Below are 20,968 nucleotides of genomic sequence, written 5' to 3' on the forward strand. Positions count from 1 at the left end.
GTTGTAGCTGATTGCAAATAAAATATTCGTTTTTTTATTAAAAGTTTTTTATATGAAAGTAGCATATCTAAATGACATTAAACTTATACCAAAAGACTAGTAGATTATGCCATTAAGCCTGGGAGGAAGCTCGAACAGAAGTAGATGATCTCCTATGATTCCTGCCCAAATGTTTACTGAAAACTGATGTTGTGGAAGATTAGGATTGATGGCATGAGGATTCTCAGCTGCCCAAATATGTTGGTTGTGGACGTTAACGATAGCTGTTCTTGTAAAGTGTGCCTCGTTGGTAAATAAAACGGTTGTTGAAAAGTTTGGGTAAACAAGTTTTACTAAAAACCATCGGCAAATACCAGTACGGGGAATACAGTCTCGTGGCAATAGAGTATGAACTTTCTGGAGGTGGTATGGATGTAATTGTTGCTCTTTTAGTATCCTTAAAATAATAGATTGATTGACATTAAACTGCACTGACAATTCTCTTGTGCTCTTCTCTGGATGTTCATAAATTTCATTAAGAACTTGTTCTTCTAACTCAACAGTCATAGTAGATCGGGGCCTGCCTGCATAAATGTGCTCTTTGGATATCAAAGAATCTGTTTCAGATAGACGATGATGAATAGTGGCAAAAAACCTTGAACTTGGAGATACTCGGTTAGGAAAGTTCTCTTGATACAAACGTCTTGCTTCAGTACTGTTACAGTAGTGTCCCATTCCATACATTAAATGCATGTCAGCTAATTCGGAGTATGAATAATGTCTAAAATTACCTGCCATTTTTTAAAAAGTTAACACTCACACAAAAGCAAAGTGAAATGGTTACACATAACTGGTTAATAGATTAAACGAAAACACAGCGAGGCTACAGTAGGCCTAACTTACAGTTTGTTTTTTTGTTCAACAGTGAGCTAAAATATTTCTGAAAATAATTTTCAGCTGATAATTTCTTTTAAATATTTTCTTATTTAAAACAAAATAAATCAGCTGTTTTGGAACAGCTGCTATTAAAATCCATGTTTTATTTGCAATCAGCTACAACCTATGAGTTATTAGTTCTCTCCTCATAAAACAGCAAATTTTTGTGGTGTAATATACTACTTAAGAATACATTTTATCCAACATTTATTCAAATTCAGTTCACACAGCTTACATCATTCTTTTCAGAATTAAATTCTCTACAATTTTTATTGCGAAAAATTATTTGTTTACTGGTCATTAAAGAAAGTTATTGGGCATCAAACGTAAAAGTCTGTGTTTTTCGAGTTGCCTTATCTGTATGATAACTACTGTGATAGTTTGTTAAGCGTGCCATCTCGTACACGATCGTCAATTATTTTTCTGTGTTATTTAAGTATTTCGAATCAATTTTTTTGTTTGCCATGGCTGATGTTTGTTACAAGTGTGAATCGGATTTCAACAACTCAAAAGATATCCTAGAATGCTGTGGATGTAGGAATTTTTTCCATCCAACATGTACTAAAATTCGTACGTTAGAGAATTTTAGAAAACTCGGAGTGAAGAAATCAACTTGGAAGTGCGACGGATGTAAAGAAAAATCTTCTTCAACCGACAGCAACGATCTTGAGTCCACTTTGACAAAAACTATCGAAAACACCCTTACTAAGGTATTTAATGATAAATTCGAAGAGTTGAGTAAAATCATTACGACTCTTAATTCAACTGTTGAAAGTTTGAAATCGTCATTGGAAACTGTGCGCGCAGAAAACAAATCAGTGAAAGAGAAGTGCAAGAAGCTTGAATTTGAAAATATTAAACTTCGAAGAGACATTAATGAAATTCAGCAGTACACTCGTTTGGACAACTTGGAGATAGCAGGGATTCCGGAGACAAAAAATGAAAATGTGTACACAATCCTAGAATCTGTTGCTAGAGCGATTAATACTCCGTTCAAAAGAGACGATATCTCTGTTGCTCATAGGGTTCCTTCTTCTAAAAATAAGACAAAATCTATAATAGTTCGCTTCACGTCAAGAACTGCCAAAATTAATTGGAAATGTGCGGCGAAAGCAAAAGGACACTTGAAAAATGGAGACTTGAACTGTAATCTTCCACCAGGTTATATCTATGTGAACGATCATCTCACTGCATACAACAAATTTCTACTCAATAAAGCTAGAGATCTTAAAAAGATCAATAAATTAGCTTATGTCTGGGTGAGTGATGCAAAGATTCTCATTCGTAAACAACAAGACTCTCCGGTAAAACGTATAACTAACGAGGAGGACCTCAAACCATTTGAATAAATGTATTACTACACTGTATTTACTGGTTTCTATTATTTAAAGACTGATATATATATATATTTAAATGTGGCGATATGTGTCACGAGATGACCGAGCTCTGTATTTTTTCTTTCTTTCATTAATAGTAATAGACTTTCTTATCTACTTTAACTTTAACTTTCTCCTATTCTTTTCTCAGAGTTAATTCTATTCCTTCTTAATTCCTTTTTAAATTTCTCCTTTATTACAAGATTTTAAATAGCTTATTTTTCGTTTTCCTATTAATTTTTCCTTTTATTGTATGGTTCTTATAAATGACCCTGAAGAGCATATTTCTCTTGAGACTCACAATACTATTATAATAGAGGATATTTTTCAATCTCAGATTGAGTTGTTTGGTAGTAGTGATAATCAATCTTACCTGAACATTATCCACGTAAACATAAGAAGTTTGCGAAAGAATTTTGATGAGCTGTCATACATTATCAGTAATTGTTCATTAGAGTTTCATATTATTATCCTCAGTGAGACTTGGATAGTTGAAGAGGATGATTTTAATTTTAATTTGAATGGTTATTCAGTGGTTAACAAGCCATGTAAAACAAATAAATGTGATGGAATTTGTGTCTTTTTCAAATGTAATTTTATAGTAGATGAGTTGGATTACGTAATAAAAGAATCTAACTCAATTCTTTTGGATGTACAAGTGCCAGGTGCGAAGGATAAGATAACACTTATCGCTGTTTATAGGTCTCCTTCAACCAATGTAGATAATTTTCTCAATTGTTTGAATGATTGTTTGTATTTTATCAAAAATAAGCCCAATATAATTTTTGCCGGTGACTTGAATATACATCTGAATAAGTCTACGCTTGCGACTAATGAATATTTCGGAATTTTATCTTTGAATGGTTTTAAATCATACATAAACAAGCCTACTAGAGTTCAAAACGGCACTGAATCGATTATCGATCACATATTTTTAAAGAATTCCTCTTTCAATCCTGACAATGTATTAAGTTCAGTAATGAAAACAAGCATCACTGATCACTTTTGTGTCAGCATCCACATTGATCTTTCAACTGACAAAATTGTAAGTAAAAATAATTCTTTCAATAAAATAGATTTCAATAAATTAATATTATCCATTGAAACTGAAAACTGGGATAACTTATTAGATGACAATTTACATGTGAATGAAGCAATGCATATTTTAACTGACAAAATATCAAATCACATTAAACTTGCAACAGTTACAGTAAAGATTCCGCATAAATTACAACCCCTTAAACCTTGGATTACGCGTGGACTTGTACATTCCATTAAAAAACGGGACAAATTGTTTAAAACACTTTCAAAGCAGCCTTTCAATGACCGTTTAAGAAATGAGTATAAAAATTACAGAAATCTTCTTAATAAATTAATAAAACAGAATAAATGTGAGTATTATAAGAATAAAATTAATCAGAATATAAACAACTCTAAGAAAATCTGGGAAACTTTAAATGAATTGTTAGGTAGAAGACATACTAAAAAAATTCCCAAAATAGAAGCTGATACACTAAATCAACATTTTGCTCGCGTAGGAAAACTTTATGCTGAGAAATTGAAGTTAAATAATCCCATTGCAACAACATGTAATCATTTCAAGGACTCATGTGTGGAGCATTACAACTCTTTCTTCTTGACACCTACTAATGAAAATGAAATTACTGCTACAATAAACTCTCTAAACAATAACTCAGCTCCAGGAATTGATAATATTAGCAATAGGATTTTAAACTATTTCACCACATATTATAAAACCATTGAAGGTGATAATAAATCAATGTTTTGCGGAGGGGTTTTTCCCTGATAGTTTAAAATTAGCCAATATCATACCCCTACATAAATCAGGTGATGCTTCTAATCCATCAAATTATCGTCCAATCAGCTTGTTGAGTACTTTTTCCAAAATTATTGAGAAGTTAATAAAATACCGTTTAGTTAGCTATCTCCTAAAGCATAATATAATTCACAAAAATCAATTTGGCTTTCAGTCTAAAAAAAGTACAGTAGATGCAATATCTCTTCTAACACAGAAAATTACAGAAAATTTCAATAACAAAAATAAAACAATAGCCATATTTTTAGACCTTGCTAAAGCTTTTGACACTATTCCTCACTCAAAACTTCTGATAAAAATGGAAAAGTTGGGTATTCGAGGAATAGCCCTTGAATTATTTAAGAGCTATTTAAAAAATAGATTCCAATTGCTCAAAATTGATAATAAAACCAGCCTTGAACAACTCACTGATTACGGTCTTCCACAAGGAACAGTCTTGTCGCCGATTCTCTTCCTAATCTACATTAATGATCTTCTCAAGTTAGAATTAAAAAATGGTGTCTCAATTGCTTTTGCTGATGACACTTCATTGTTATTCAGTGAAACGAATTGGGAGAATACTAAAAAAGCAGCAGAATCCGGACTTAAAATAGTAAAATCCTGGTTTGATGAGCATATATTAACATTGAACATAAAAAAAGTAATTTCATGTCTTTCTCTCCAAATTCTATAGGCCAGCCACAAGGTTTGGATTCCATTAAAATCCATAATGTAAATTGCAAAGAGTCTGATTGGATAAATTGTAACATGCTCAATTATTATATTTAACTTTTGTAAACCGAGATCAGCAATGCCAGATTGGTTGCGTCAAAAATGAAAGTGATGAACTTTGAACAGTTGGTCAACAATAAATCTTGATAGGAAAATATGGCAAGTCGTCCACTGACTGTCAATTCAAAAAACTAATGAAATCCGTAGAAAGGGTTCACTTGAAGCCAACGCTTATTATTATTATTTTTGAAGGAACGGATTCAAGGATCCATAGGTTCAAAGAACCCCTCACGTTATCCGAAGCTTATTGTGTTCCCAAGTACTATGTTAGTTAGGCAAACCAATACCTGTGCCCTTTACAAGAACCAGGAGTTTTTCCCTATGCTAACATCCCATTCATCACCTGGTTGCTTGTCGCAATCCAGTGTGATAGTGAAAAGTTTTGAAGTAAAAAGTGAAATCTTAACCTCATTATGAGGAGAGAACTAATTAATAACTCATAAGTTGTAGCTGATTGTAAATAAAATATTCGTTTTCTTATTAAAAGTTTTTTATATGAAAGTAGCATATATCTAAATGACATTAAACTTATACCAAAAGACTAGTAGATTATGCCATTAAGCCTGGGAGGAAGCTCGAACAGAAGTAGATGATCTCCTATGATTCCTGCCCAAATGTTTACTGAAAACTGATGTTGTGGAAGATTAGGATTGATGGCATGAGGATTCTCAGCTGCCCAAATATGTTGGTTGTGGACGTTAACGATAGCTGTTCTTGTAAAGTCTGCCTCGTTGGTAAATAAAACGGTTGTTGAAAAGTTTGGGTAAACAAGTTTTACTAAAAACCATCGGCAAATACCAGCACGGGGAATACAGTCTCGTGGCAATAGAGTATGAAATTTCTGGAGGTGGTATGGATGTAATTGTTGCTCTTTTAGTATCCTTAAAATAATAGATTGATTGACATTAAACTGCACTGACAATTCTCTTGTGCTCTTCTCTGGATGTTCATAAATTTCATTAAGAACTTGTTCTTCTAACTCAACAGTCATAGTAGATCGGGGCCTGCCTGCATAAATGTGCTCTTTGGATATCAAAGAATCTGTTTCAGACAGACGTTGATGAATAGTGGCAAAAAACCTTGAACTTGGAGATACTCGGTTAGGAAAGTTCTCTTGATACAAACGTCTTGCTTCAGTACTGTTACAGTAGTGTCCCATTCCATACATTAAATGCATGTCAGCTAATTCGGAGTATGAATAATGTCTAAAATTACCTGCCATTTTTTAAAAAGTTAACACTCACACAAAAGCAAAGTGAAATGGTTACACATAACTGGTTAATAGATTAAACGAAAAACACAGCGAGGCTACAGTAGGCCTAACTTACAGTTTGTTTTTTTGTTCAACAGTGAGCTAAAATATTTCTGAAAATAATTTTCAGCTGATAATTTCTTTTAAATATTTTCTTATTTAAAACAAAATAAATCAGCTGTTTTGGAACAGCTGCTATTAAAATCCATGTTCTATTTGCAATCAGCTACAACCTATGAGTTATTAGTTCTCTCCTCATAAAACAGCAAATTTTTGTGGTGTAATGTACTACTTAAGAATACATTTTATCCAACATTTATTCAAATTCAGTTCACACAGCTTACATCATTCTTTTCAGAATTAAATTCTCTACAATTTTTATTGCGAAAAATTATTTGTTTACTGGTCATTAAAGAAAGTTATTGGGCATCAAACGTAAAAGTCTGTGTTTTTCTACTTGAATTTTTTGTATATTTCAACTTTTTTCTCAAAATCTACTCACACTACAGCTTCCAGACTAGTTTTATTCAATTTTTCAGATATTTCACCATATGAATCCAGCTTAAGTTTTTTAAAAACTAGTCCTCAAACAATTCAGCATTGGTGTATTTCACCAGAGGAACTGAATTCCGGGCGAAATCTTTCACCCTGTATAGCTCGCTAATGAAGCGTTTATGGATATATGTTCATAAGAACTTTTTTTCTTATTTTTACCTCTACTATCACGTATTAAATTATTTTACCATAATTATGAATCACCCTTTATAATCTACTTCCTGTAAACAAAAAAAAAAAAACAAACAAAACCTACTCTAGAACATGGTACGGCATAGTGGAATAGGTCAATTTCCACACAGAATAAACTAAACAAGTAGAGGACACATAATAATTTTTTGTAACTAACTATTGTATGTAATTATTGTAATTTATCTAATATTTTGTGTAATTGATGTCTTAGTTTTATTTTTTTTTTAATAAACATTTATTTATTAGTCCTCGTCACCTAAGTGAGATCCACTCCTGGCCTTCTTTGAAGGTCCTTCCGCTGAGGAAGGGAAGGCCAAGTTGCCTCTATGGCACCTGGCCATCCTTGACTCAGCCTCTTGACCCACATTTGTGCCTGGAGTTCCACCCATCTCTGTTCTCTTGGTTTTTTTTTCTTTTTGCCCGTCCAAACCTCCACAGGGTCAAAAGCCTCACCTCTCCCAAGAAGTGTTGCCTAAATGGCTGCCCTTCTTTGAGCAGTGGTGAGGTTTGGACACAGAATAGGTGCAGAATGGAAACTGTCAATAAAACGCCTATCCAACCAATGCTTTTTACATGGCGCAAATACTAGACACGTCACCACAGTATACATACAGTATGGAAACTTGGCTAGTACCCTGGCGCAAAAATCCGCCATCTTGTTAGGAAGCGCCGCATTGTAATAGTATTGATGGGAGGTTCGGATCACTTTAATGATCCGGATCAATTGATCTCGTTCACTGCCACGATCCAATCAGAAGACCAGGATTGGAACTTCCTAAGGTCACGTGACGTCACACAATAGGTACAGAATGGAAACTGTCAATAAAACGCCTATCTAACCAATGCTTTTTACATGGCACAAATACTAGACACGTCACGTGACCTTAGGAAGTTCCAATCCTGGTCTTCTGATTGGCTCGTGGCAGTGAACGAGATCAATTGACCCGGATCATTAAAGTGATCCGAACCTTCCATCAATACTATTACAATGCGGCGCTTCCTAACAAGATGGCGGATTTTTGCGTCAGGGTACTAGCCAAGTTACCATACTGTATGTATACTGTGGTTTGGTCTCTCCACCCACAAACTTGTGACCTACGTGAGTTTCACTCATAGCCTTTTTGTAGGTTCTTCCACTGAGAGAGGGGACACCAAACTGCCTCTAGGGCGCCCGGCGCCCGACCACCCTCGACTCAGCCTCTTGACCCACATTTGTGCCTGGAGTTTCACCCATCTCTGGTCTCTTGGGTTTTTCTTTTTGCCCCTCTGAAACTGCCCTGATGGGGCAGATCCCGTGGGTTAAGAGGCAAGGCAACTTCTGGAGTTGCCTTGGGGTCCCTTTTAGTCGCCTCCTACGACAATCAGGGATACTGTGGATGAATTCTGGTTTTCAACACATTCTTGAGTTCGATGTTCGACTCAAAGCTCCCCCAACCCACAGGGGGCAAGCCAACGCTTGAGTTTCACTTTGAACTCCTAAGCTCTGAGGGCTTCAAGTTGTCTCGGAAGCTTGTTGAAAATCTTCAGAGTCAGAGTAGGAAATGAGTCTCTGGTCATAGTCAAGCCGAAAAAAGGTAAATCGGTTTTGAATGCGTTTCTGGTGTTATGATTTGGGAAATCATTACTGTTGTACTTGCAGAAATTCACCTTGACATGTCCAGCGCTCAGTATATATAATAGCTTTAGACAGTCATCAGCCTGGCTGTTCTCCGGGCTCTCAAATCATACTTGAAGGATCGAAGACAGGTCATATCCATTGGAGGTGCAAATTCAAGGGCTCTGTCTATAAATCATTGTATCCCTCAGGGCTCGGTTCTAGGACCTGTATTATTCTTGATTGCAATCAATGACCTTGATCTTGAGGCACTGAAGTTTGCTGACGATACCACATTGATTTCTCTGGCCCAAATCTGGCCTAGGTACAGCAGGAGGCTGATTTGCTGTTTGATGCTGCTGGAGGTTGGATGAAGCAAATAAGTTGCTACTGAATGTGGAAAAGACACAAAGATTGGTCTGTAAACTGAGTCGCAGTCAGGCCATCAGTGCTCACAGTGTGTCTCTCCTTGGATTCACCATTGATCCACGGCTCACCTGGGAGTACCATATTGAGGGCAACTGTAAGAGGTTGTCACGAGTCACCTATTTGCTTAGGAAGTTGACGCAGTTGGTGAGCAGGCCCTACTTGCTGGTAGTGTACCATGTGCTTTTTCATAGCATCCTGAGCTATGGACTACTGCTGTGGGGTCATGCTTCTGCAAGTGAAGATGTCTTCAAGCTGCAAAAGAGGGCCATCTGCATTATTACCTTTAGCGGATTTCTGGATCATTGTCGACCTCTCTTCCAATCCACAAGTGTAATGACCATCTACAGTCATTACATTTACTTGTGTGCTGTGTACGTGCGAGCAAATTTTGAAAAGTTTAACACGAGGAGTGACTTCCATGGTCACGACACTAGTTGAGGTCTCATGGATGTGCCATACCGTCGCTTGTCAAAGACCCTTGATGCATTTCCTGCTTTGGCCTTGCGGATCTTCAATAGGCTGCCGGGGGATTTGAAGATGTTGAACACACCAGCATTCAACCTGAGACTCAAGTGTAGGCTTGGGAGAAGTCCGTTTTATTCCATTCAGGATTTTTTTCTTAACGACTGGTAGGCCTTGTCTGACGTGTACTGCCATCTCGATAGTTGCAAATGTGATAATTGTGAAAAGTCATATATTTTAAACTCTTGACGCAACCCATCCGGCATTGCTGGTATTGGTGAAGAGGAAGGTAATTCAGGTAATCATCCATGTTGACTGGAAAGGTGGTCTACAGTGATCAAGGTAACAACTAGAGATGATTATGCGAACTGCTCTCTTCTTCATGATTAGCACTTTCCTAGTATTATATGCATGGCCACAAAGCTGCAGTTCATAGCTTAGGAAGAGGGTATGATGAACCACGATTAGGTGGTGCCTGCTCACCGATTTTGTCAGTTTCCTCAGCAGGTAATTCTTGCACAGGTCTTCTATGTAAGAATTTCAAGAAAGCTTGGGATCAATGGTAAATTCAAGAAGTGGCACGCTTGGAGCATAATCAATGTTATGCCATGACAATTAGCAGAACAGCCTGTGGGTCTTGTTGACATTCATTTGGAACTTGTTTGCTTGCAGCACATAACTTCAAAATCTCCTTGCTCCAGTGCTGGATTTTGCCACATGAGATTATGGTCGTATTATCTTTAAATTTTAGTGCCCTCTCATTGAGATCAAATCATCTATGGCTATTAGAAGTAACAAAGGACCCAAAACAGAACCTTGAAGAGCTGCATGTCTTTTAGCTCCTCCTATAGAAATAACCTGCCATCTATTTTCAAGATAGCACTTCACAGTCTGGAGAACACCAATACCATGACACTTGAATTTACCAATCACAATCTCATGTGAAACACAGTCAAAGTATTTCAAAAGCACTACCGCACTATCGTGCTCCAATAGTGTAATGCAACCTTATACCCAGTGGCGTAGCAAAGGAAGGGTTTTCAGGTTACACACCCCCCCATGGGCCCGAAAAAGAAGTACAAAAATCCAAAATAACACCCCCCCCCCCCAGCCATCAAATTATAAGTCTATATTAGAGGACCCAAAATTTTTAACAAAGCGGTACTCACCAGGCTTGAGAAACTTGTGCTTTTTCTGTGTGTAGATGGATTCAAACATTTTATACAATTTCCATCAGCTCAACCCGAGCTCTGGTCAGAGAATTATTTATTAAATACCTTCTTCAAAGTGCTTGAATAAATACCAACATCAGAAACTGCTCAAAATTATTCCATACCGGTTCCGTCAAAGTAGGTAGCCTAATCTTTTTCCAAATCCAAATATTTAACAAGTATTGATGAGGATTAACCAAAATAGTAAATACAGTGTTCTCAATATTTGTCAAAATAAGTAAGAAAGGTTTTATTAATACTTGGATACATTTAAAAATACAATAAACTTTTTTTACAAGTAACCTAACAAATAACGTTTAGTTTGTTTTGTTTTGAGTTTAGTTTACACTTTCACCGTATCGGACATCCCATATGATCGGCGCTGATTCTTTTTGCAGTGCCTTTTGGTTCTCTAAAAGAATGTTTTTATCCAAAAGGCACCGAAAGCACTGATGCTTTCTGTAAATTCTGTTAATTAGTATAATATTATCTACGAATTTAAGATATTATTATCAAGATCGAAAATAAATTGATAATATGTAATATTTTTAATTGGATAGGAATAAAACTTATATTTAAACGGGGATTTGATAAATTATCATTTTTTGTAGCTGTTCAAGTAGTTAACCAGGAAATGTATTGGCATTACGACTACAGTGAGTGATCAAACAGAGTGAAAGTATGTTATGACCTTTTGTATTGTAATGCCTCAACACTTGTCATCATCTGTTTTAGCAATATTGAGAGTACTGTAGTGATATTTTGACGCATCAGTTTCTGTTATGTTATGATCCTGTTAAACATTGGGTAAGTTAATTCAGCTTCATATTAATTGTGCTTAAACACTTTTGGTAAAATTGCAATTAACCTCTCTTATACAGTTTGTGTCTAGGCAACTTGTAAGTTAACAGTTAGTTTTATATTATAATAAACGTTAACCAAAAGTAGAATTAACATTCAAAATTCTTGACTTTTATGAAGCTCTTTCTATTACCGATATGTCTCTCATTATTGACGAACTAATAGGATAATGCTCTTGAAACTAAATTAATTGTACAGCATATATTGACTATTTTTGAAACAAATATTATTTTCATCTACATAGAAGTACTAAATCATTTTTGAGCTTGAAACTTTAAGATAGTTAATTTTATACAGTCAATTTTTTGCGCTGCCTTACTTTTGTATTATTGTATTTATTTAGGTAGATGAAAACGTTGTCCAATTTACCAATGTACATGATTGTGTTAAAGCGAACTATTTTGCCTGGTAGTGTCATTTTATGGTTTGGTATGCTTATGAGGCTTAAATGCTTGCAATTTTTGTTATGTTGTGGGGTACATTTAATATTTTTAATTTGTAATATTAACCATAAATGGGCAGAAGTAATATTATAAGTTGATAACATGAAGCTGGTAAGTATAGGCCTACATAGGCTAAGTTATCTATAGAAATATTTTTTTAGTCCCCAAATTTACAGACCGAATTGTTTTTGCTCGTTAACAGCATGCATTTTTCTCTTTGATCCTTGTTTTCATTACCATAGATTCAGCGCGGCAACATGACTAGAGATCGAATGACGAAAACATGTAATAATAGAAACTATCTTCAACATTTCAACTCACCTGTTCCTTGCGTCAGCCCAATGTGCCGCACAACAAGTGTTTTTGCAGATTCGTATTTCGCAATTGATTACTCATCTCTTTTTATCTCAAATTCTAACTTCCTTCTAAATAAAGATGAAATGGTTCTGTTTTCGGATTTGGATCCAACACCACCAAAACTACTACACACTTTCATGCAGTTTGCGCCGAAATGGAAACAGGCGAAACGTTCTAAACATCGCTCAACAAGCTAGCTCGGCTCGTCGTGTTGTTGTAATAATGCAAATTGCCAGAATGGAAACTAGACTTTATGGATGAACTTGATGAGCGAAATAGACGCTTCCCATAAGACGTCATGCATTCTGAAGATGCACAAAATAATTTTAGCGCGTCGAGGATGCCAGTAAATGTGGGGTTATTTATAGGCCTACCTGATGCTCATATTAAACCACCAGGCTGGGTATCTAATCAAATTCTTTTATTGCTGTAACATTTTTCAAAATGCATATCAAAGTCAAAACATATATAAAACAGATAAGTTGAAACAGACATAAGATCACAGATTATGTATCACATATTATCTAACAGTTCATTTTTATTGTATGGACATTTTTCAACAAGGAAAGTTTTTATTCTATTCTTAAAACATTTAGTCTCTAGACATTTAAAATTATCAGGTAAATTATTAAACAGTCTGATGCCATACTCAATAAAACCATTTAGTGTGTATGAATAATTACATTGATAAACTCTAAGAGCAGACGCATTCCTAGTAAAATGATTATGAACAGTATTATTCAAAGGAATAAATGCCAGATTCTTCTTTATATACATTAAACACTCAACAGCATAGATAGCAGAGACAGTTAATATTTTCATTTGTTGGAATAGAGGTTTACAATGTGTTCGACCATGGACATGAGCAATCACTCTTATTGCACGCTTCTGCAAAACAAACAGTCTCTTAACGTTAGTGTCATTCCCCCGGGCAACAATACCATTAGACAAATGGCTATGAACATATGCATAATAGACAGTAATTAGTACAACTGGGTTAACAAAGAATTTCAAACGGTTCAAGAAAAATAAACCTTCAGATACTCTCTTGAATAATAAGTTTACATGAGTCTCCCACTTAAGATTATTCTGCAATGTGATACCCAAAAATTTTGTATTGTCACTACTAGAAGTGAAGCCAAAATCCAACATTTGGGTTTTGTCCTTGTTAAGACAGTGAATTTGCAGCAGACCAGTCTTCAACAATTAAATTGACACAATTTTGAGAGTAATTTAACAGATTATTACATTTGATCTGAATAGCCAAGTCATCAGCAAACATGAATGACTTAACAAAATCATTGCTTATGACAGCTGGAAGATCATTAACATAAATGATAAAAAGAAGTGGCCCAAGTGTAGAACCTTGAGGGACACCAAATCTCACTTCAGAAAATTTTGAGAAGCAGTTGTTATAAAAGACTGCCTGAAATCTATCATTTAAGTAAGAGGAAATCAGATTGACTGCATTATTATCAAAGCCATAAAACCTCAGTTTCTGCAATAAGATATCATGCTTTATAGTATCAAACGCCTTGGACATATCAAAGAAACTGCCCTTAACCCTATTCCTCTCATCAATAGAATACATGCTGTGCTTCATAAATTCAGAGATAGCCATTCCAGTTCCTCTAAAAGGTCTAAACCCATATTGACTATCACTGAAAAGATTATTTTTTTTCAAAGTATTTAATCATTTGCACATATAAAATATTCTCAAAGATTTTGGAGAAAATAGGAATTATAGAAATGGGTCTGAAATTATTATAATCAGAAGTAGATCCCTTTTTACTTTCCTTGCCCTATTACCATAGGTAAGGAAAGTATTGCTTTCCAAAAAAATTAAGGTACCCTAATTTCAAGTTTTCCATACGTTTCAAGGACCCCTGAGTCCAAAAACATGATTTTTGGGTGTTGGTCTGTGTGTATGTGTGTGTGTGTGTATGTGTGTATGTCTGTGAACACGATAACTCCATTCATAATTAACCGATTGACTTGAAATTTTAAACTTAAGGTCCTTATACCATGAGGATCCGACAATAAGAAATTCAATAAAATTCAATTCAAGATGGCGGAAAAAATGGCGGATAATCACTAAAAAACCATATTTTTTACGGTTTTCTCGAAAACGGCTCTAACGATTTTCTTCAAATTTATACCATGGATAGCTATTTATAAACCCTATCAACTGACGAGTCTCATTTCTGGGAAAATTCCAGGAGCTCCGTAATGTTATTGAGAAAAATGGCGAATAATCACTAAAAAACCATGTTTTTCACGGTTTCCTCGAAAACGGCTCCAACGATTTTCTTCAAATTTATACCATGGATAGCTATTTATAAGCCCTATCAACTGACATGAGTCTCATTTCTGGGAAAATTTCAGGAGCTCCGTAATATTATTGAAAAAAATGGCGGATAATCACTAAAAAACCATGTTTTTTACGGTTTTCTCGAAAACGGCTCTAACGATTTTCTTCAAATTTATACCATGGATAGCTATTTATAAGTCCTATCAACTGACATGAGTCTCATTTCTTGGAAAATTTCAGGAGCTCCGTAATATTATTGAGAAAAATGGCGGATAATCACTAAAAAACCATGTTTTTCACGATTTTCTCAAAAATGACTCGACCGATTATTTTCAATTCATACCCTGTATAGTCATTTATCTGCTCTATTAACTGGAATGAGTCTCATTTCTGGAAAACTAATGTGGGGTCCACCCCATCCTTGAGAAATGGACTTTGTAGCCTCCTTCTCGTGCATAAGGTAGGTAGGTAGAGCAGTAGTTCATAAAAAGAACACATAGTCGAGATATTTCATCTGTAAAACAGCTGTTTTGACGACTTTTAAAAAATATCGAATTTCACAATTTACACAAAGGAAAAAGTACTTTGAAAACAATTATGCACATATACAGAAGTCTGATCGTAGTTTCAAATATTATGTTGCCGCCAATCGTCATTATGTTATTCCCCTAAATCATTCTCCTTTAAGAATGAGGCTTATAGTTCAATGAGCAAGGAAAGTTGTGTGAGTGTACCACACCAGATTTTTAAACAAGGGAATTACCTTAGAGTATTTGAGGCATTTAGGAAATATCCCCTCATCAATGCAATCATTAAATAAGCAACACAAAATTTCACAAATAAAAGGAGAAGCAAGTTTAACAATAAAAGAATTAAGATTAAAAACATCAAGACAGGAACTATTTTTAAAGATAAAATGGTGTTATGAACCTGTTCAACACTAGTATGGCGGAAAACAAAAGAACTATTAACAGCATCAGGTACAGAATTTTTAAACTTATCAAGATAGTGTGCTACACTGTAATGCGCAGGAGGAACACTCTGGACAATACGATTAACATTGTCTAAAAAGAAATTATTAAAACCATCTGGAGTGTGACCATCACTGTCAATACACTTGGATACATTATTCTTGTTCTTATTCTCTCTTACTATAGACCACAATATCTTGGGTTTTACAGTAGCCTGAAGGATACGATTATTATTGTAATTACGTTTGGCTTCTTTCACCATTTTTCTAAAAAGTTTTTTACAGTTATTAAAACTTATTGAGCAAACCAGTGCTTCTATACAATTCATACAACATTAAACATAATTCTTTCATTTGTCTTAATTCGTTGTTATACCATTTTAACTTATGTGAAAAAGTTCTTCTGAAAACATTCTTCAATTGAAAAACACAGTCCACAATATCAACGAAACTTTCATGGAAATGGGCAAATTTATCATCAATGGAAACAAATGAAAAAATAAACAGCCAATTTACTACAGCCAGTAAAGATTCAAAATGGATCACATTAGTATTACATATATGACGAATAACTCTATTGGGTTTATGATCAGCAGACACAACAGTCTTATGGGAGCTTAAATCTAATGAACACTTGGTCAAATGGTCAGACACTAACGTAGGTTTGACTGCTGTTGAAACTATTCTATCTACATGAATAGAAGTGGCAACATTGTCGATACATGAGCCTGAACCAAACAAGGTGGAGGCTGGTCTGGTAACTTCATTAATTAATAATTTGAGATTAAAACTAAGTAACAAATTTTGAAACACCATCTTGAAGGTAGAATTGGTCATAATATCAATATTAAAATCACCGCAAAGGATTACAGAAGCATTTGATTTATTCCCATTATTAAGCCTATCAAGCATGTTAAACATAATTTCTAAGAAATTGACAAAATTACTATCATCAGGTACATTACTCTGTACACTTCGATACAGATGACATTAAGCTCAACTATTTGAACTGCTGAGATCTCGCAGACACGCTGCACTGACAGTTCAATTAAATAATCAACTTCGAATCCAGTCAGATCATTTTTCAAAAATATAGCAGACCCACCTCTTTTACCATGAGCTCTACAATAAGCGCTGACACAAGTATATCCAAAGACTGTAATCTCCCCGAGTTCAATTGATCCCAGCCAATGGAAGGGATCTGGTGGAAGGACACCAGTCAGACAAAGGAATGTCGTCCGGATGGCAACCCGAGTTAGATAAGAGTCTGCCAAGACCTGGTGACCCTGTTATCACTTGCGCTACTAGTGTAATGAGCGACTGCACTCGCTCAGAAACTTGGTACCCTAATGCAGTACGAGCCTAAGGGTGAAACCATATTAGGCGCTTTCACAGTCGACAGGGTCAGAAGCTCTTGGGTTGGCTTCTGAAAAAAACGCCTAATATTTTCTTGCCTTTAGTGTTGTAATTTATTGAATTCCATCAATATTTGAAGCAGAACGTCAGAATACCTCAGTCACTGATATAGCTTATATCATATGAAGGATTTCTATGTTCAAATATTTGTACCTAATGTATGTTAGATCCTCATATTTTTTAATCTGGTCTTACTTTTTCTTACTTTCGGTGTCTTTTCCACGGTCCTAGGATCGGGGAATCGTCATAATTTTCAGATGGACTTGATCAAGTCCTTCGATGTTGGAATGTGTTTTCGTCCACAAACTCAGCCATGGTATAATATGGCCTCAAGACGTACCGTTTAAGCTCCTTAAGGAAGTGTGAATAGGAGTGTATCATTGACTTGAGGTCCTTTGGTAGGATGTTGAAATAGCGCGAGCCAGCGTAAGTAGGGGTGTGCTTGAATTTTCTGGAGCATATGTTGCGAAGGTCAATATTTGTTCGGCCTCTGGTGTTACAATATGTTAATCACTACGAAGTGCAGGGTTCTGTCCAGAATTATCATTTCCATAAGATAAAGTGAGACTACAGTGAGTAGGCTATTTTATTTTTGATAAATAATGGTTTCCAATGCTCCCTGAAATCCTGCCTCAAGATAATCCTCAATGCCTTTTTTTGACAGCGAAGTATTCTGTCCATACAGTTTCTCGGCCCCGATCCCCATGCTACTTTACAATATCTCAGCAAAGAGGCAAACAGGGGATGATATGCAACCAATGCTGCTTTCTCATCTGCAATGTTTCGAATTCTTCTAATCACGTACAGGGATGATTAGAGCCTTTTGCATAAATGATTCGTGTGCTCTCCCTAGTTCAGGTTCTGGTCAATTATCACCCCAATAAACTTTGTACTGCAAGTTGTGCTCATGTTGTCTTCTGTCTCAGGCTCTTGTCTTTGGTTGGGTGTGAAGACCATCTTTACAGTTTTGTCCCTGTTGATTGTCAGTTTGAGATCACTGCACACTAATGAGGCTCGTTGGAATTCTGAAGCTATACTGTTGTCTTTGTCAGTTCCTCTTTCTATTGGAATGATGGTGATGTCATCTGCGAACAGCGAAGTTTTTCTGGGAAATCATTGATATAGATGAGATAAAATAAGGAGCCTAGAATTGAATCTTGCGGCACACCTTTGTTTGTCTTCCTTAAAGTTGATTTAACATTTATGACTGCAGTTTGAGGTGGAGGATCTTTAGGCCTACATATTGTTGTGTCATTAAAATAATTTGCGATCCATTGCAAAGCCTTTCCCCGTATATTAATTTTTTCTCATGAGAATTTCCTTATCGAGGTTGTCTAATGCCTTTTGTAAGTCCAGGAACAGGTCTGTTGCTATCTTCTTATTCTCCCATGCATCATGTATGATCTTCAATAAATATGCAATGACTGTATTTGTGTTGCGCCCCTTCCTGAAGCCGTGCTGAAACATTGACAATAGTCCATTCCTCCCTATGTGAGCTATTAATTGGTCATATTCTGCCCTCTCTAAAAGTTTGGAAACACTGGGTAGGTTGGAAATCAAATGGGCCGGTCAATTCAGATATGCTCGTACATAAGCTCCGTGTAAGTATAACTGTTAATAATCTACGGCATTGATTTGGTTATCTACATCACGTTTATTTATCTATACATACAATATTTATTATTATACTTCTTGGCTTCATATAGACATACTCTTGTGTTGCGAGACCGTTTTAATGTTTATCCCTTGAGCTCAATTGTCCTGAAGAGCTAAGGATTATGATAAATGTTCAATTAAGCGTGTTGTACACGTATTTTAAGCACTAAATTACAGCAAAATATATTCACTTTTGCTTCAGATTACTGTCCTTATTGTAGAAATGTTTTATCTTCTCTAGAATTAAATTTTATATTGGAGAACTTATAAAGCTAGTAGGTTTTTTATGCAAGTCATCAATTAAATAATGTTAATACCATGTAGGAATATAATAATAAGTTTATTATATTATTATAACGCTCCATACCACCAGACCAACCTTCCGGCACATATATTATATAATTGTAATGCACTTTTTTACTTAATTCGTTTATACAAATGAGAAGCGTAAGAGATGTCACAGATAAGTTACAAATTATTAATCAAAATCTCCTATAGATTTCGAATAGAAAAATATTCTCTCTACGGTTGTTACATTTTTTTATTGTTTTTGTTACGTTATTTTATTTCAGTTTGAATAGTTATTTCAATATGAACATTGATAGTATAACTGTCGTTCAATATCATTCACTTTAGTTGGATTCTCACATATCAGTACCAGTGAACGTGTCCGTAATATTTGAGTCCCAAGTTGTCGAATTTTCGGCTACCATTAAGGCTTGAAATGAGAATGAATTTGGCCAAGGAAGGTTGACTGAATGTATAAAGCGAGAATAGCTCCAACCTTTGTCAATGGAAAAAGTGCGATTCTAGAAGTGTAGAGCTCCAGATCAGGAAGAAGTTGAAAAAGCAGAAGAAGTGGAAGAAGAAATAACAATCAAATTTTCGGGCTGAGGACCCTTACCTAACAAACAATTCCCCAACAATAATAATATTGTCAGTTGACTCAACACTGTTTCCATGGATCTAAATGAAAATTATCATAACACAATGAATTGTATTGTTCCACCTTATGGGCATTGTAGTTTTGTGAATATAATAAAACAAAGTAGAGAAGGCAATTTTTTGTGTTATTTTTTTAAACAGAAAACATTGAAATAAAATTATTCGAAATCCTTAATTATACGGTGTGTGTAACTTCGAAGGAGTTGAAAAAATTCACACACAGTGTTTCAAAAGAGCTATTATTAATTACTATTAACATTCCTTAATTTACATTTTTATTCATAAAAAACTTATCTCAGTAAAAACTACTTAACATCTTCTGTTTATCTCTATTAATGTATCATCACTATTCAAGATATTTTTCATAAACCACATTACTCCCCTTTTATTTTTTCAATATAATAATAAAAATATATCAATCTGTTTTGTTCGAATTCAAACTCAAGTGAATTCAAGTTAAGAGTATCTAGGTTCGTACTTGTAACTAGTTTGTGCAAGAAATCAGTGCAATTTCCTATTTGAACAGAGTAGATCCTTCTGGTGAGGATTTTGCTAAAGTGAAAGTTTATTTCTACTGTAGTTTGTTGTGCAAGATGGTTTCGCTAGGATTGATTCGGCCATAGTCAATGATCAGTCATTGTTTGGACTCTGGCGCATTTTGTTCCCTGTAACAGTTTCATCAGAGCAAAATTATTAAAACTTTGAAATTTCAACATAGAATATTACATTTTTTATGAAAACGATTTCAGTAGAAAGTACAACAGTTTTACAGCATATCTGATACCGTAACAGTGTTGAATTTAATAAACCTTTATTTATCATTCATTCTTATCACTTGATGTCACCTGCTCACAATATTATTTTATCACTAACTCGAAGTATTGTATCCTTGATTTTTGTAGTTTACTTTTTTATCAGTTCCTCCTCTCTTCATTTTACATGCTGGCATGCTACCACTGTTAATTTATTCATTTTCAAATATCAATGATTGCCTGCTGAATATTTCTGTGTTCAGGTTTGGCCTTTGCAAGTTATTTTCTTGTATTTATGTACATTGAATTGAATAAAATTTATTGCTTAAATATTGTTAAAAACATTCACACTAGTATCAACAAAATTGAACGAATTATTAATGCATATACATTACTTCTAGCTCGCATTTAAAGCAGAACAAACAAAAGTGCACCTCATACTATAAAATATATATTTTTATATTTATACTAGTTTTAGTTAAATAATCCATTATCATCATGAAAGAATAAATAAAATTATCTTTATTATATGAAAAACATCAAATTATTCAATTGACATTTTTATTGTAAATTGTGCTCGCAAAAGGGACAAGTATTATCAAGATTTAATTTTTATTATCGTTTTTATAATTATCTTCTCTTTCATTGTATTCATAGTTATAG

General features: G+C 34.8%; 2 protein-coding genes across 2 annotated transcripts in view; one reads left to right on the forward strand and one right to left on the reverse strand.

Moving 5' to 3' along the window:
• LOC111058996 (probable ATP-dependent RNA helicase DHX35) overlaps positions 1–10,967 on the reverse strand; it is a 48,306-nt gene extending 37,339 nt beyond the window's left edge. The window contains exon 1 of the mRNA XM_022346586.2: positions 10,553–10,967. Within this exon, the coding sequence (XP_022202278.2) occupies positions 10,553–10,601 (49 nt within the window). The 5' untranslated portion in view covers positions 10,602–10,967. The remainder of the gene's footprint in view (positions 1–10,552) is intronic.
• Positions 10,968–11,066: 99 nt separating this feature from the next.
• The window catches only part of LOC111054918 (disks large homolog 5), a 105,454-nt gene continuing 95,552 nt past the window's right edge, over positions 11,067–20,968 (forward strand). Inside the window, exon 1 of the mRNA XM_039437708.1 lies at positions 11,067–11,401. The gene's annotated coding sequence lies outside the window, so the exon portion shown is untranslated. The remainder of the gene's footprint in view (positions 11,402–20,968) is intronic.

This window comes from Nilaparvata lugens, chromosome 1, assembly GCF_014356525.2.
Source record: "Nilaparvata lugens isolate BPH chromosome 1, ASM1435652v1, whole genome shotgun sequence".
Classification (NCBI taxonomy): domain Eukaryota; kingdom Metazoa; phylum Arthropoda; class Insecta; order Hemiptera; family Delphacidae; genus Nilaparvata; species Nilaparvata lugens.